General features: G+C 37.4%; 1 protein-coding gene across 1 annotated transcript in view; it reads right to left on the bottom strand.

Annotated features, from left to right (window-relative positions):
- The window catches only part of LOC103148419 (tumor suppressor candidate 3-like), a 34,312-nt gene extending 25,549 nt beyond the window's left edge, over positions 1 to 8,763 (bottom strand). The window contains exon 1 of the mRNA XM_007567182.2: positions 8,611 to 8,763. Within this exon, the coding sequence (XP_007567244.1) occupies positions 8,611 to 8,715 (105 nt within the window). The 5' untranslated portion in view covers positions 8,716 to 8,763. The remainder of the gene's footprint in view (positions 1 to 8,610) is intronic.
- Positions 8,764 to 17,097: the final 8,334 nt, after the last annotated feature.

Here is a 17,097-nt window from a genome sequence, read left to right as displayed (position 1 = left end):
GCTGAATCCCATATGTTATTTTTCTCAGCTCCAATGAAAAGTTACCCATTCAAATGAAGTCCCTGTTTCTTCGGTGAGACTCAAACAAGTCACGTTCTGCACCAGAGAGTCCAATCACTTCTCTAACAACAGTATGAGAAAAGAGTTAAACAAAAATACATTTTATAGCATGTGAGTCGTTTTTAGTGAGAACTAACAGGTAATAGATTGAATAACAGATTATTTGGTCAATTCCACTTCAACTAATCAATCATGTAGAAGTGGGTAAACTAAACAACCAAATTAAATGTAATTTTTAATTTTAAGTGTGATTGATGGCAATGAGTACAAGGAACAAGGGTGCATAGAAAGGAGTGATAGAAGGGGAACAAACAGAGAGACAACGCTGGAAAATATGGGCTGGTTAGGCAAAAAGATGAAAATCTTGTTGCCACTCAAAAAACTTGTTAGAAACATGATAGAAAGGGGAGGGGAAGAGGAGGAGGAATAGCAGCGGAAGAAAACGGCGCGGAAGCACAGGCCATCAGTCACAGAGAAAGCAGGCCTGACACCCGTGCATCAATAATTCAGATAAATACGGTTAATGAGCGAGATCCAAACAGAACACCCCTGAATTTACTGGGAGAAGAGTGAAACGCTTCCCAGTATGAAACGCTGCTATTTTTAGCCACAATCGGGGTTTTATTGACAAGAGGGGAAGAAAGGAAAGGGCACAATATTCATCTCTTTTCACCCATGAAACAGAAAATCACCAGAGACTGAGCTCTAGCATGCATATTTCCACAAGACACCAGGGAAGGAAAAAAAAAAAAAAAAACTAGAGAAAGAAACATCTCTCCCAAAAAAAACAGTACTTGATGAGGGTTTGTGGGGGGGGATTGAAAGCTGAACACCAAAACACTGAGTCATTACTTCAGTGGAGATGTCTGTGACAGATGGAAGAAATAACAGAGAACAAAGGTCCTTAACATTATTAAATGTGCACAAGCTTTTACTTTTAACAGGGTTTTTTATACGACAATAAAGCATTTTGAAAAGGGAGATTTTCTTTTGTCTCAAAAACATTATTCTTAGTTTTTGTTGTTTAAAAAGTAAACACTATAACACCTTTGAAAACCAGTAATAGTAAATGTTGACCTCTAGCTGTAGAGTTGTTCATTTTGTTTTTTTAATTCACGCTAAACTTATGTACTTTTGAGCTATTAAATATGGTTGGAGTGGAAAAAATAAAATTTGGAAAAATTTTAAAAAATGGAAAATGTGTCATCTGGAGAAAAAAAACAAAACAAATAATTAGAGCCATTTGTAGTAACATTGACATATGCATCAGAGCCATGAACTAAAAGTGGTAACGTTACCAAACAATACAAAGATTAGGGGAGTTTTCATAAAAACTAAAATCTTAAAATATCAAGCCAACAATGTAACAAATTGTAACCATTGTAACATTTCAAGCTGGTTCCCATTTCATCCCTACCCAAGAGACGGCACTAACCCTGCAAACATCCAAGTATCAATTCATTGTAGCAAATGAATGAATAGTTTAACTTATGACAAAACTACTAACTAAATCCAAACATACATATATTTACTAAGGGCCAAAGAGAACTACAAAAAGTCATATTTTGTCAGCCTGCAGAAATCACAGCTTTAAAACCTGTCATTTCAAAAGCACATTAGGAATGCAAAAACTGTTAAGCAGTAGTTACTTTTTCTAATATGAAGTTATCAGAGCGAAAAGAAACAGTCAAAACTGCTTACACAGTGTTCATCTTTAAAATGCTCCGGCTTAAAGTCTGCAAGGAGCTTTGGTTATGCCCTGAAGGGTCAACCACAGAAGTTTATTGGACCTCTGTGTGCAGAGGTAGCAGGCTTTTATTATTCCGATCCACTTATTAGACTGGTCCCTGGGTGGTACCAAGCACACAACTTTGTAATCTCCCTCTCTAGATATATACCTCTCCAGATATTACTGTCCCTGCTTCAGAATCACAGTCCTGAACTTTGTTTCCTCCTCTTGCCTCCCCTGACTATGCATGGGGAGGGAAGTGCTTACGCAGCCCCTTTCTTTGTGCTGTGGTCAGCCGGAAGACAAAAACTCACCACTGTCTACAATTTAGAGCTGAACTGGGGTGATGCACAAGAGTCTATCTAAATACTATTAACATCTTTTACCCATTAAATGCCTCTGCCTAAGGAGTATCTGGAAGCTTTTTAAAAACGAAGAAACTCCTAATGCCTTTGTTCCTGTGTCAATTTACCTTAATTGAATAAAAGTACAGTTTTCTAAAAACGAGACGAGGAGAAAAGAGGAAAATGCCTGAAAAGACTTCATTAAAGATTCAACAATTTAAGCTTACTTGAGCATAAAAGAAGCTTTAAAACTATAATCTAAAAGTACATGAAGATCCAGGTAGTCGAGACAAAGCTACAAGGTATAAAGATCAAGGCCAAAGCCCCTGTTAACGCTCATGTTGATTTCTCATGTGGCAAGCAAGACAAATCATGGTGTCAACACGCATTTAAGCGGCGGCAAATTAAACAGCCGTTTAATGTTTTTTGAGGGCTTTGAACTTTACGGTGCAGCTTTTACATTACAGACTTGAATGGAGGACAGCTCACTCAAAAACAACCAGTGGATTTCAGGGGTTTTTTTTCTGTTTCTCTGAACTTCAATGAACAACCAGTTGATTTGAGAGCAGAATCACTTCCATTTTCTGCAAGCACTCCACTGATTAACCCCGACAAAGAAGAATGTACAGTAAATGACAACAAAACAAAGAAGGCAGGAAGAGGGAGATGTGTAGAGTCAAAACTGAGATTTTCTAAGCCGTGGAAGCATTTCAGACAAAAGAAAAGCTAAAAGCAGATTGTAAAAAGCAGAGTTCTCTTCCACTGCGGTAGTGCTACCCCAATGCATTGGCACCAAAAATGTTAACACTGGGCAGCAGTGATGACAACTGGATTACTAAACTTTTGTTATAAAGTCTCTGTGTTTTCCAACGCATTAGAAGTGACAAACGATGTTGTTGGCATACAATTTGTGTGTATGTACAACCAATGAAAATAAGAGTTTCTCCATCCTGAAATAATGGCTGGAATAGAGCCAAGCAACGTTACTTTGACGCAGGAAGCATAGCAGAAGCCAGACAGGCTAAAGGCTAATGTTTGTGCAGCTGTAGTCTCTCTTACTTTAGCTAATAGGTAGGACATTAGTTGGGCGGAATGGGGAAAGAGAGTCGGAAGAAGATATGGAGACTAATTACATCGTTGGCAAGAAGAGCTGGTATTTGGCTGTTTAAGGTTGGACAAACACAAACTGCAAATTATGTCGAGTGCATGTTCTGACAAAGTCGGGGAAAACCACAAATCTGCTTCACCATCTGAACCAGCGCCACCAGCTGGAGCATGCAGAATGTAAAACTTAATCCCAGATGAGAGTGAGTGTATCCGACTCCCCAAATCAAAACTTTTGTGTGGAGTTTTCAGATCAAATTGTTATATTTTTATTTTATAGTTTTGGTCGGGGGGGTTCTTAAAGATTATAAGAGATTATTTTAGGGGTTTTTTTGTCTTCTTATATTTCTTTTCTATTGCTTATTCTTAAAAAGCAATATTCAAAATGAACTAGAATTAAATTAGATTTCAATTACACTTTTATTTATCTGTTAACAAAAGAATGTCCTGTAATCCTGGAAGATTTTAGTTTAAAATTAGCCTCTAATTTATCCAAAGCAGTAGCATAATGTTCAATGACATGTTAAACTTTTAAAAGTAAATCTCTAAAAAACAAAAATCACCTTCTATTATCTTAAAATCTCACCTAATAGATCAAGAAAACAAAAATAGCAACTTGTTTTATATGATTTCCATCCATATCAGCTGATGTGAAAAAAAATTTCATTGAGATAGGATTGTTTTTCCATATCGCCCAGCCCGTATATGACACACACCAGCCAGCCCCAGACAGAAAGGGCAGCGAGGGAGGCCAGAAATCGCTGAGATGAATACAAAGTGCTGCATCACCATTTTGTCCATTTCCAGCTAAATAAGATCTTCCTCTGCCGGCCCCACCTTTCTGTCATGGCCCTAGGCTGCGAAAGTAGATTCCACCCATTATAACCCTTCAATATCTCTCTTGTGCCTCCCTGAAAGTAAGTCTGTGTGTAGGTGAAGGTCCGTGTGTAGAGGGTGGCATCTTTCTTTCCTCTATTTAGTGCTATTGGAGAAGTACATACCTAGATACATTTCAGATGTGTGGGAGTCTATAAAATGTGCTTTTGACCCTTTAGGTGATAGAAGGCGTATCTTTGTTGAGCCGTTGCAATCAGGACCAAAGCTATAATGTGAATCTTTTCTGCGCAATGGATAAAATACAAAGTATTGCTCAAAATAAGCACTCTCATCAATAGATGATCACAAAAGTGCTCAACTATCATAGTGCATAAAAGTAACAATTCATCACTGCATGCTATGAGCTATAATTTTAAATTGACCTCCTACCTTCTCTTTCTGTCTCCTTCTCTGTAATTGCTCCTTGTAGTCACACTAACAGCTTTCTTTCAGTTCTCCTTTAGATGTATAATTTTCTCTGAACTTTAAACTCCTGATGTCACGTCCTGCATTAAAGAAGCGTTATTCAGACCCACTCGTTAAGTGGAAAGTGTGCGATTTAAAGACATATCCAGGCCAGATATGAATCAACGACAAAGTAATTTAGATTAAAATGATAAACGATGGCCTTTATTAAACTGCTTAGTCTCATAAGCCGTATTGCGCCGCTGTGGTATTTGTCACTCATGTCCAATGGTTGCATTTAAGAATCCCAATTCATGTGCCAATGCTGAACGCTATAAAGCACGGCAAACATGTCGCTCTCAATTATTTATAGATTTACTCACCCATTTATATGCTTTTCCATCAGTGGTTAATCTGCCTATTTATTCCTCATTTATTCTTTCACTCAGTCAGCTTTTTGTTCTGTTGACACATCCAATTCTTTGCTCATTTATATGCCTGTCGACCTGTCAGCCATTTTCCCCGTACATTCCTTCTTTGACTCCCTCCATAATCTGCTCAAATACTTCCCCATCATCTGCACAGTCAGCGAAATAAAATGGTGCAGTTGAAAAAGTATATCAAAACATTTAAAACATCCCTCTGACTTTGTTTAAATAAGTGGTTCTAAAGCAACAGGATCTGAGTTTCATTTATCCACTTTTAGCAGTGCGGAAAACTTAAGAGTCACATCCAGCAGCCAGGACTTTAGAGGCCTCGCTTTAACGGACACCGAGTTATGAAAATAGAGATTCAGACAGTAATAATCCATCTATTACTGACTGGGTAATATTCTCTTAAATAGAACTCATTTTCTATTATAAGTTAGTTATTATCTTATGTTAGAAGTTGCTACAGATTACATGTCAAAAATAAATAAAAATACAACAGCTCTTGCTTTGTTTGCTTTTGTTTTAATATTTATTCTTCTTTTCCTCACCCAATACTCACCCAATATTTAAGTCCTTTTTGTTTTGATTTGTTAGATCAGCATACGTTCTGTAAAACAGTTGTATAAAAATATATGCAATTCCTGCAAATGGTTGAGCTAAGCTTTATTTCTTATACAAAAAAGGACCCTGTGTGTTTTTTGTGTGTGTTTTTTTTTTAATAAACCGTGTCATACCTAACTCTACATGTATTCAGAACAAATGTCTTTTAGATTACTTTTGTTTCATATTTTTATATGTTTTGGGGACTACAGGTGGAAATTAGCATTTCTAGCTATAACCTGGAACAGCACAGCTCTCCTTCAGTGGTTAATGTTTTACATTGTCCTGTCTTAAATTAAATTCATTCATTTTTATAGGTGTTATACTAACATGACTATAAGATGCTACAAAAAGTTTCAACTCTAAACTTTAAAGTTTAAACCTTGTTTCCCTGATTTTAAATTAACAAAACTCTGTTTTAGAGCAACTGCTCCTGCACAAAACATCATCATTTCTGCTTCAAACTTAAATAATTTCTGCAAACATTAAAAAAACAACCTAAAAGGAAATATTTTAGTAATAAATATTTTTATCTAAAAAAAATTCACGTATGAATTTCATACATAAATGCTATTTAATGAGTTTTTAAAATCAAAATTGGCTAAAACTGGCAGCTAAAAGCTGCAGTAAATGTATGTATTTATTTATTTATTTATTTATTTATTTATTTCAAACAGACAGAAAAGACAATCAAGAAAAAAAGAAAAACAAAATAAAATAGAATGAAACAAACTTAAGAAATAAAATGTAAATTATACTTTGGTGATCAGTGGAAAAATTCTGTGACTAGGAATTTTAAATTATTAAGCCTGAAATTGATTATATTCTGTACATTGACTGATTTTTATTATTATTATTATTATTATTATTATTTAAGACATTTTATCTTATCAGTCAAACAAATTTTTTGTTTATATCAGCTTCACAGTTTAAATTAAAGTGTCACAGACACATACGAAAGTGCATCCAGGCTATACACCAGCTGATTCGCAGATTAAAATGGAAACTGCAAACGCCATCTACCTGGCACAACCCTCTGCTTGCCAGCTGACAAACGATGTGCCACCAGGACAACAGCTCTGTATGAAAATGCATCTGTTTCAAACGGGGCACGCTCACGGCTGCACTCAGGTATTTCAGGACCCAACCAGAATATTTTGGTATCAGTAGAAAGCTTGCAAATTTAGCCTTTAAAGCAGAGCATACAAAAAAAAAAAGGGCTCAGGGGACCAAAACTCTCAACGCAATCACTTTACTTACGCTGTCTGGCTGTGCAGATCTCAGAAAACAAGACAGACAGGAGGCAAAACGAAAACAAGCATTAAACAACCGTCACTCACTACATGTAAGAACTGAGAGGGCAAAGAAAAAAAAAAGAAAAAAAAAAAAGAAAATCACTCAAGTACCAGACAATGTTTAGAACAACAGCTTGTCAAAGAAAACCGTCTATTGTGTCTGTAATGAAAATGAGAATGGGCAGCAGATGAATAATGCACGAGGATTATCAACATTCAGAATGCAAACGGTTAGAGGTAGATGCATCAGGGTTTCTAAAAATTTCACTCACACTTGGACAATATAAACAAACATTTTTTTTCTGCACTGATGCTCATTAAGTAACTGAATTTTCACAGTGTTGCTAAATTTTATGTTTACAGCCGACTTCAACAACAAAACCAGAAAATGGTGTGTCATCCCTAGCATTACAGACTGCTATAATATGTCACTTCATTTTTTTTTCTTGCCACACTTTGAATTTACTTATGAAAAAATATAGATTCTGCTGACTGGAAATATTTCCAGTGGTTAAAAACACATAAAATACTTGTGAAGATGCAAAAGGAGCATCACTTATAATAAGATAAAACAACTGACCTGAACATACTGCTTGAGTCATTAACCAATTAATATTAGCTTGTTGTACACATGCTACTATGTAAACAGCAGAACAGCAAAAGGTATTATATTGTCCAGGGTGTATACACATTTTAATTCAGTAAGTCTATGTTTGCGCTTAACTCTTCAAAAATAATAGATATTAGTTGTTATTAAAAGTGTAATATTCAATACGTTATTTTAACAAAATTATTGGTTTTCTGTTGGAACTAAAATATTAGATCAAATCATCAAAATTTTGTCATTAAAACCCTTCAGACCATGAAACTGATTAGCAAATCTTGTTGTTTTATAAGTGACACAATATTAATACAAAGAGTTTTGGTTAATAACGATCATCATGAGCGTTATTTAAGCAATAATATGAAGATTAGTGATTTTCTGGCTCAGTTTTGAATGAAAACCTGATTAACCACAAGGAGTTCTGTGTACACTTTCATGAACAAACGCACAAAACATGCAACCAAAAATATATAAATTAATAGTTTGGTAATAGTTTGGGGTGAGTACATGTACAGTCCATTAAAAGCTGTGAGAAACCCAGGGTTAAAACGTGCCAAGACTATCATTTCCACCTCCACCTAAATCAGTCTGTTGTCTCTATCTTTATGCCTTCAGAGTAAACCAGCAGAACCAAAGAAACAACACGGCTCTTCTGCTGAACAACAATCATCTGAATGAGATCGAGCACTTAGCTTTCCTGGGTGGTTAGTTAGACCTCTTCCGCATTCACGGATTACATGAAAGTGCACCCCATATTTCCATTTTGTTTGCGGAACCCAAACAGACTTCAAATAAGGACACAACATCCACATATTGTCGGAAAATATTTTACGTTGCTTTCTGACAAATTTAGTTAATAGAAGAAGAATACGTTTTGCTTGGGTTAGCAACTGCACGGCGTTAGCCTCATGACTATAGCTGCTTGCTGTTAATCTCCGATGTTCTCAAAAACACCGCTCTAAGCACATTTTCAATGTGACTGCTTTCATTCATATCAAATATGTAATTTGTGTGTCTAAAACATAAATTAACCCGCTCTTCTCACGTGCCTTCTCATGACTACTAGCTTGAGAAATACCGGCAGGCTACACCTGTGCAGCTCCTATGCAAACAGCACGAGGAAACTAGCTGGTAAAACATGCCCAGACGGTTTAGACATTACCTCTTTCTTCTTCTGTCCTCCCCCGAACGGCAGACATATCGCCAGCAGGAGTAAAACAATCAGAAAGTGCAGGTTAACAATAGGGTTAGTCCGAGTAGACGCCATGACGGAAGGATGCTGACAGCGAGACACGTATCTGCCAAATGATTGGGTGTCGAGTTGACCAATTAGAGGTAAATTCTTGGATAGCGGAAGTGTATGGGATTTGTAGTTTTCGGCTTCGAAAGTCTTTGGCTAAACGCCATATATGCCGATTCAGAATAAAAAATAAATAGATTGAAAGTAATTCATAAAACAGGGTTCAAGTGGCTCAATACGAAAGTAAGATATTACTTTTGGATCAAGCAAATAATTTATCTGTCAAAAGTGTGAAAGCATTGGTTTTTAGGAGCAAGGAAAGTAGGGTTCAGCTGACCGAGTGTTGCAGACGCATAGCCTACAGACGTTAATGGGAAGAGAAAAAAGATTTATGAAATCAATAGGGGTAACATGTCACCTCAGTCTCATGATGAAATTCCTCCCACTCTTTGTTATTAATTAAATGCAGCCTATTACCCTTCCAATAAATTATTTACATGTGAAAAAACAGCCTGTGGAACTAAGTATGCACATTTTTTGAGGCAAATTATTTGGTCAGCTCAGTTATGCACTTATTTGCTATTGTGTAAAACAGACTTTTATTTGTATGCCTTTCAGCAACCCCCCTCACCCCTCAAACTCTTCTTTTCACTCTCACTTCTACTTAGATCTCACCACCACCACACACACACACACACACACACACACTCACACCATGCTGATGAAATGAAACCTATGCTGGAATATTAAAGTCAACGCACCGTGAAACAATCATTACATATTGCAGTCTTGTTAAACCACAGTTCATTCACTCACACCCACATACTCTGAGCTCAATAATGGAAACATTCTCAGACTTTCTGGGTCTGGTTGTAAAATGATTCCAATGAACTTGCATTATTGTAATGTAGAGCTCAAGTTTCTTTTTATTGTTTTATGGTTATATAAGCTGCACTGCAGATCACATCTACTTTTGCTGTCAGGAAGGAGAAAATAGTCATGGATAAATACAGAAGGATTTTTTTAACCTTCAAAATACACAGTGCCTTGCAAAAGTAATCCTTTAACTTTTTTTTTTACATTTAGTCATTCTACGAAAGTAAGTTTTGTTGACATTCCATGAGATAAACCTGCAACAAATACAGCATAACTGTGAAAGCTAAAGGAAAACGATCAGTGATTTTAATTGAAAAAAAGAGTTTTGTCTAAAAATCTGAAAAGTGTGGTGCAGATTTAGCTCTAATTAAAATTCAGCACAATCATATGTCACCAGAAGTCATTAATTTTGAAAACAGAATCCACTTGTAAGTAGCTTAATCTCAGTAAAAATACAACTATTGTGTGACTGCCTGAGTTTTATTTGACAATGTTAGTGAACAAACATCATCATTAAGACATGAGGATAAATCCATGGAAACACATAAGCAGAGGTGGTTTGTAAAACAGCATCAAAAAGCTGTGAAAATATTCAACATCAGGGTGCATCCTTAAAATGTCTTAAATGAACGTGTCTAAAATAAAGGTCTTAAAATGCCTTAAATTATTTTTTTAAACGTAAGTTCACCTTTAAGACATTTAACATAGATCTTATATTTTGTCTCGGCAGGACTATTTAATCTCGTATTCTATGTATTGTTTTTTTTTCTCGTGGGATTTTTCTGTCTTGTCAATTCGCACACAAACATCTCCATTGTGTTCTGTGAGTCAAGACAGTTGAAGCTACTGGTATCTCACTACTAACATACCCATGCTAGTTAGCTAGCTAGCTTTTTTGCATCTATCATGGGCAAGTGCAAATTTATTGCCATTTGGCTGGACAAAGTTGACGCATTTCTGTGGAGATGTGGGTCTTAAATTCTTTTGATAATGGTTTTAAGTATTTTACAAAGTTTTAAATTTAAGTTGGTGAAACTTGTAGAACCTGATAATGAATCCTTTTAGCAAGGCACTGTTGTTATAGACAGACGACTAAACTTATAAAAAAAAGCATTTTGATTGCCTTGTGCATATGGAATTCCAGTTGGTAAAAAAAATGAAAATACTGCCAATGATACTAAAATCATGGGTTGAAATTTCATCATCTTTTAATTACATGGTTGCACTAATCAGGAACAATTAGGTGGTAAATAGTTCCCATTCTTGCAATGGATCTAAACCGTCTTTAGGTTCAAAATAGCTCTTTACAATGTATTTCTCTGTCACCTATAATCATTTAGCACTTTCTGTTAAATGCTTTAGTGATAATTTGAGTGATTTTACTCGTAATCAACTGCAAGCTTGTCATGGGCAATGATACATGCTGTGTCTTGCCCAAAGACACCTCGACATGTGGCATGGCAAGAGATCAAATTTCCAATCCTCTGATTGGAGGACGACCACTGAGTCACGGTCACCCTGTGGTTCAACTGTGGAGGTTAAGCAGCAGCAGTAAGGAACTTCTAATTACAAGGTTTTGATCATCAGTGATCATCAACAAACGAGACTACTTTAGTAAAAGCAAAGAATTTGCTGGTGGGGAGCATTCGGGCCGTATGTTAAGACATTGGCAGGGAGGGGAAAAAAAATAAACATCAGTAATGATCTTAAAGGGCCATAATTAGAAATCCCAGCAAGGTCAGGCTGCACAATGACAGGCTTCTGACAGTATGTTTAATCATAGAGTTCAAGGCAGCAGGACAGTTTAATTTAATTAAACAAGTTGGGCTTGTTTTGAAAGATTGGAAGGTACAAAGCTTCTTGTTCCCAAATTGCATCTGGCAGCATGGCTTGTGGTTTGCAAATTTGCATTTGTACCAACCGCAGAACTCATAGTCTTGTCCGTCCAGATGACAAATAAGATCTAGATGGTTATTTTGCAGAGCGCTGTGTTTGCCAAAATCTATGCACGCCGTCTCAACACAAACTCTTCAAACGGATTGGCAGGCAGAGTAGTGGACAAGTGATGATTAAGTGCTGTTTTTCAGCTGCCACAAGTCCGAGATGTCTGGAACTCACCAACAAGCTCCCTTCTATAGCCACCAGCTGAACTTGCTTTAAATGATCAAACACAGCTCAGCAATCACTTCAAATGTACCAATAAAACTGCAACCAAGTTGCTGAACAAAAAGGGGGTTCAGCAAGTCATAATAGTCATGTGGACATCCAGAGTTGTATTTAAATAAGAACTATTTTCAATAAAATCTCAGGCCTTGTTCTGCAGAAGTTTCTAAAAACCAAGCAACTAAAACACCACAATACATTGACTCGTGATAGTAAATATCTGTTAAGTGTTTTGTATGTTTTTTATAGCCCAGTCAAGCAAGTGCGTATCTTGCTTTCAAACCATTTTGAGGCAGGACTGATACATATTATGGTCTGATGGTCATTAACATTTAATGATTAAAGAAGAGCAAAGAAATTTATTTTGTCCTATTGCAGTTGCTGTACGTTACACTACTCTTCCCAATACACAACCACACACTGTACAAATCTGATGGGGGTCACTCACATCATAAGTGACCCCCCCCCATGCCATATGTACAATACTCAGTACGGTTTAAACTGTTTATAAGCTGTTCATTATTTTGTGAATTTTTAACCACAAACAAATTATTACTTGGCATTTTGGGAAATGGAGTGAAGGCACCAATTGAGATATCTGTCTTGTAGTAGTATACACAAAATACTGTACACCACACAGATGCTGCTTGCTTTAGAGCAGCCAATGGGAATAATTGAAGAAGTTAGAAGAAAGTTAGGGATACACAGAAAGATGGAGAAACATTATTTTATTTAAGTCACATTAAAGGGGTTGTATTATGTATTTACCAGGCATACTATGTAGCACTATCAGGTAACTATGCTACTTTCAGTTGTCGTGGAAAAGCTGCATGTATCAGAAATGAATTAAAAGATATCTGACTTCCCACTTTGACGACCTGATATTGGCCTCTGTCTCTTTAAGAAGCTCCGACTCTTTCTGACACTCCGCCTTCACCACGTCATCACAACAAATGCTTCTCAATATGCCATTTATAACCGTAAACGGTTTGCTAATTGCTGCTGCTGCCGCTAGTCTGAAGGAGATACTATAGTGTAAAGTCTACCCTTACTAGAGTAGGAGAGTATGTTATTATTACTTCTATTTTGTGTTTGTATTTTTTGTACAAATCTACATGTTTCAACATTGCTGCTGGTACACTGACAAACAATAAAGGTTTTTGATATTCATTTTATTATATTCTAAAATGTAAAAAATCTTTGAAAAATTCATACATGATCCATCTTTTAACATTTTTAATATGGGTTAGTCCTTAACTCTGTGAACAATAAAGCCTGCATGGGGGGCATGATCTATTCTGAGGGGAAGAAAAGTGAAAGAAAAAAACGGAGGCTTATGGATGATGTCATTTCCAGCTAGCACAGAACTGTGTGCCCATATCTGAGGTCAGGCACTCCCTTATTAAAAATAACATGGCCCCAGAAGAATGATTAATTACCTGCCAGCAGAAAGTTTATAGAAGAGATGGAGGGGAAATATGGGTCCATGAGTGACAGAAGAGGAGGAAGCAGGGGTGGACTGAAACAGAAAAGGGAAGTGGTGGAAATCATTAGAAAAGAGACAGATCAGAGTCAAAGCAAAGAATGTACAGCACGAATAGAGAGCTGTACACCAAAAATCAAGAAAGAACATTTTCAGACAACAAAGGAAGGAGGAGCAGAGAAAGAGGCGTTCGTTAAAACGGCATCAACAAACGTGCCAGTGCTCTGCAGCGTGTTAAGGGTCTGTGTGTGTGACAAAGACAGAAACGGAAAAAAGAAAGGTTGTTTAGTTTACAGAAGCATTTGCTTCTGTAATATCCAAGCTATGTGGAACATAAGCTTCCATGTAAATGCTTCCCTCACAATACATCAAGTTATGAACACAGCTGCTAAATTTAAATCTTTAGACATTCATAATTTGTCAAACAGATGAAAATAGTTTCAAGCCAGCATCGGCACAAGTTAACCATTTAGCTCAATTGGCTATGAATGTACCTTCCCTGTGAATTATTGGAAGACTTACACAAGCTGTGAACAGAATGGTCCCTAATGTCAGCTGTTATACATGGCAACTAAAGCGAGTCTGAATAACAAGCAAACTGTACGACTGAATATCTATTTGAGCATACACCGTGGCATATATTCTACTCTCAAACCACTATTTCTATCTAATTATTTATGTGTCACGTTTTGTCTTTAGTTGTGACATTCATTCAGAAAAGACATAGAAAACGACAATCATAAATTACTTAAAATATGTGCATTGTAGAGTCATATAGTTAGATATTCCCTTTCAACTTTGTTATGTGTTTATTTGATAAATTAAATGACTTGTAACTTGTAAGTATGAAAGAATAATCTATAGAGAAAAGTTCAAAGGTTATAATGGGTGAAATCGTGCAATAGGATGGCAAGTTTAGATCTTGGTCTTGGAAAGGTTGTGTCCTGTTAACAATTTCATAGATGCACATAGAGGAAATATCCGAAAAGGACTGGTTTCTATCATGATAAAGCTGTTGGAGCCATCACCGTGGTAGAGGATAAAATATTTAAGGTGAGACAGAGAAGCTGTGGGTTTAGGGAGAAAGAGCTGCTTGGCTGAGGGCAGGACAGGAGGATGCTTGTGTTAAGTTCATTGCCTCTGTCCAGTCTTCCATTGATCTGATGGACTTTCTGCTTGAACCCTGTGATCTTCTCTGTCCCGGACCACACATTTCTCACATCTCAACTTCATGTTGTTTTTGTATGCTCCTCGATGATTTATTGTCTCCCGACCTGATGAAGTATCTTTTTTTTTTTCTGTTAAGCATTTTCACTAGTAATCCAACGTTTGTTACTGAAGAAGAACCTCGTTGTACTGGTGAGGAGGGGCTTGTCTACGCAAACGTTTAGATAGTCAAACACTTGGTTATGCCACTGATGTAATGTTCATGTGCCAGGCAGGGTGCAGCCCAGTCGGTGGCTTCGAAACAACCTGGCAAAGCTTCTTCAATTTCAGTTCTTTTTATCACAGGTTCTCTCTGTACAAGGCCTTTATATGTCAAGCAGAGGGAAAACAAGATTACGATCTGTTGTACGAAAAGGAGGTCTTCCAACAAATGTTTTTTTTTCATGTTTCCCTGATTTCTACATAAGAGATCAAATGTGTTGTTGTCTCTGGTGGAGCAGCTGACAAACTGCTAAAACCTTGAACATGTAGCAGAGACTGATTCTGATGGTTTTAATCTCCAAATACTGCCACAAACGCCATCGGGGAGTTGTGTCTGTTGCAACAGCAACAACTGAGCTGCTGGTATTGCGAGCAAAGATGACGAAACGCATACTGTTGCTGAAAGAACACTGGTGAAACGGTCTTGGTAAATAACTCGGAAAAAGGATTTTGTTGTACAGCAGCATATCTTGGAATTCACCATCTGTTGTTGACAAGCAATGTTAATCCACCTCCTATGCTTTTGCCGCCATGCAGACATGCCTCAGTGACAAAAACAGAATACTGTGTTAGTGGTAACTGTGGGTGAAGCCAAGCAGGTGACTGTAAGCTGAATGCAAACAATGGAGTCGATGAAAACATATTTGAAATGTTCTTAACACATCAATTTAAATGGGTTCAATACCCTCCAAAGCTTGGGTCATGCAGTAGCAGGACGTGCACCTGAGATACCCCAACCCCAATCTATATCTGTGTGCATGTGGATTTGTTTTAGGTAAACCATCTGGTACTTGAGACAATTTTTTGCAAAATAAATAAGTAAAAGTGCAAAGTATTTTAGGTTAACTTTCAAAACAGTACTACAGAAAAATTAGGAAACATTTGAAATGACTGACAAATCCTTGATTTGAGTAGTATTCAGAATATGTTCTGCAGAGGTGATTCACTGCAGTGCCCAGCTTTAAATTTAGTAAAACTAATCACTACTACAAACTAAAGTTCAATTAAAACCACAAATTTGAAGAATGGAATCAAAAAAGAGTCACACATGAAGTTATTTTGAATGTTTTCTTGTTAACATGTTAAAATGTTGTCAAAATGCTTCGGAAAACCAAACAAGATCTGGATGGCCTATGAGCAATAGCATGCCTTAATTTATTCCTAAAGAATGTAAGCAATGACAAAAGATCTGATCAAAGTGAAGTATAAAATATGTAAGTAACCTCAATCTGACAATATCTTCTTCTAGAAAATGTTTATTTTAAATGGACCGTTCCCTCTCGGTGTATCCTTCCTTCACATTTTCCACTCTCCAGCTCCCTCTCTTGATATTCATTCTGCTTCCTCCTTGCCCGCCCCGCCCCTCCTCACCACACCTGCTCTCCCCACGCGATGTATATCTTCTGTCTCCTTTGTCAGCATTTACCTCCACACGCACGCACGCACACACACACACCTCTTTCCTGCGAGTCATTCCCCGCTCCTACTACTATTATTATTATTCCCCCTATTGGTCTTATTTGTTCGTCACTCTTAAAGCCCAAACATGTTTTTCCCTGCACGCACAATATTCAATAGGTGCTAAAGGTAACGTATAGGGAACCTGACGGTCGGCAGGCGGCGACACTTTATTACGCAGCAGCGGGGGGATCAGGACAATGATGGCAGGATGAAAAATTAATAAGAAAAGTTTTGCTGTTTCATAAATACGTGACCAAAAATCTACTTCTTTGCTTTCGTGTTTCCACGAAATCGCGCAGTGACGCGCGAGCCAAACCTTTAACCTTTCGTGAACGGTGTGTTTGCGATAAATACTGTTAATTTATTGTGTTTTATTTTATTTTATTTTATTTTTCTAATTTACGCGCACGGGCTTTAAAACGAGCAGGTAGACTTTCTGCAACCCTCTCCCAACAGTCTCTGCATTTAAATCTCTCTTGACTTCAGTGGCAAAGCAGCATTGTCGATTCATCTACTTGATTAGAGCGCTCCCCCTCCCACTCTCTCTGTCTCTCTCTCTCTCTCTCTCTCCTTTACACACACGCGCGCGCGCGCACACACACACACACACAAACACACACACTGGTACGTCAGTCATTGAAATAATATACAGCAACCTTCCTTGCTTCACTCCTCCTGTCTCCCTACAGCTCTCAACTGTTCAGCATTTCTCCCATCTGGTTTATCCTCACTCTCTCTCTCTCTCTCTGTTTCTCTCTCTTCCTGTCCTCTTTCGTTGGGGGGGAGAGCTCATATCTCTGGCGGTTTGCCGCATGGAAGTCGCCCAGGCTAGACTGAATCTTCTCTCTCTGACTCGGACTCCATTGGCCATTCCGCGGCGCGGCAGCAACAGCGAACCCAACGCCACATGAGCCGGGACACGCGCCGGGATGTAACGGCATCTATCCGCTGACCGACTGTAAAAAAAAAAAAAAAAAAAAAAAAAAAAAAAAAAAGAA

This window comes from Poecilia formosa, unplaced genomic scaffold (genome assembly GCF_000485575.1).
Source record: "Poecilia formosa unplaced genomic scaffold, Poecilia_formosa-5.1.2 Scaffold205, whole genome shotgun sequence".
Classification (NCBI taxonomy): domain Eukaryota; kingdom Metazoa; phylum Chordata; class Actinopteri; order Cyprinodontiformes; family Poeciliidae; genus Poecilia; species Poecilia formosa.
Note: the sequence above shows the minus strand (reverse complement) of the source record. Positions and strands in the feature narration are given on the sequence as shown.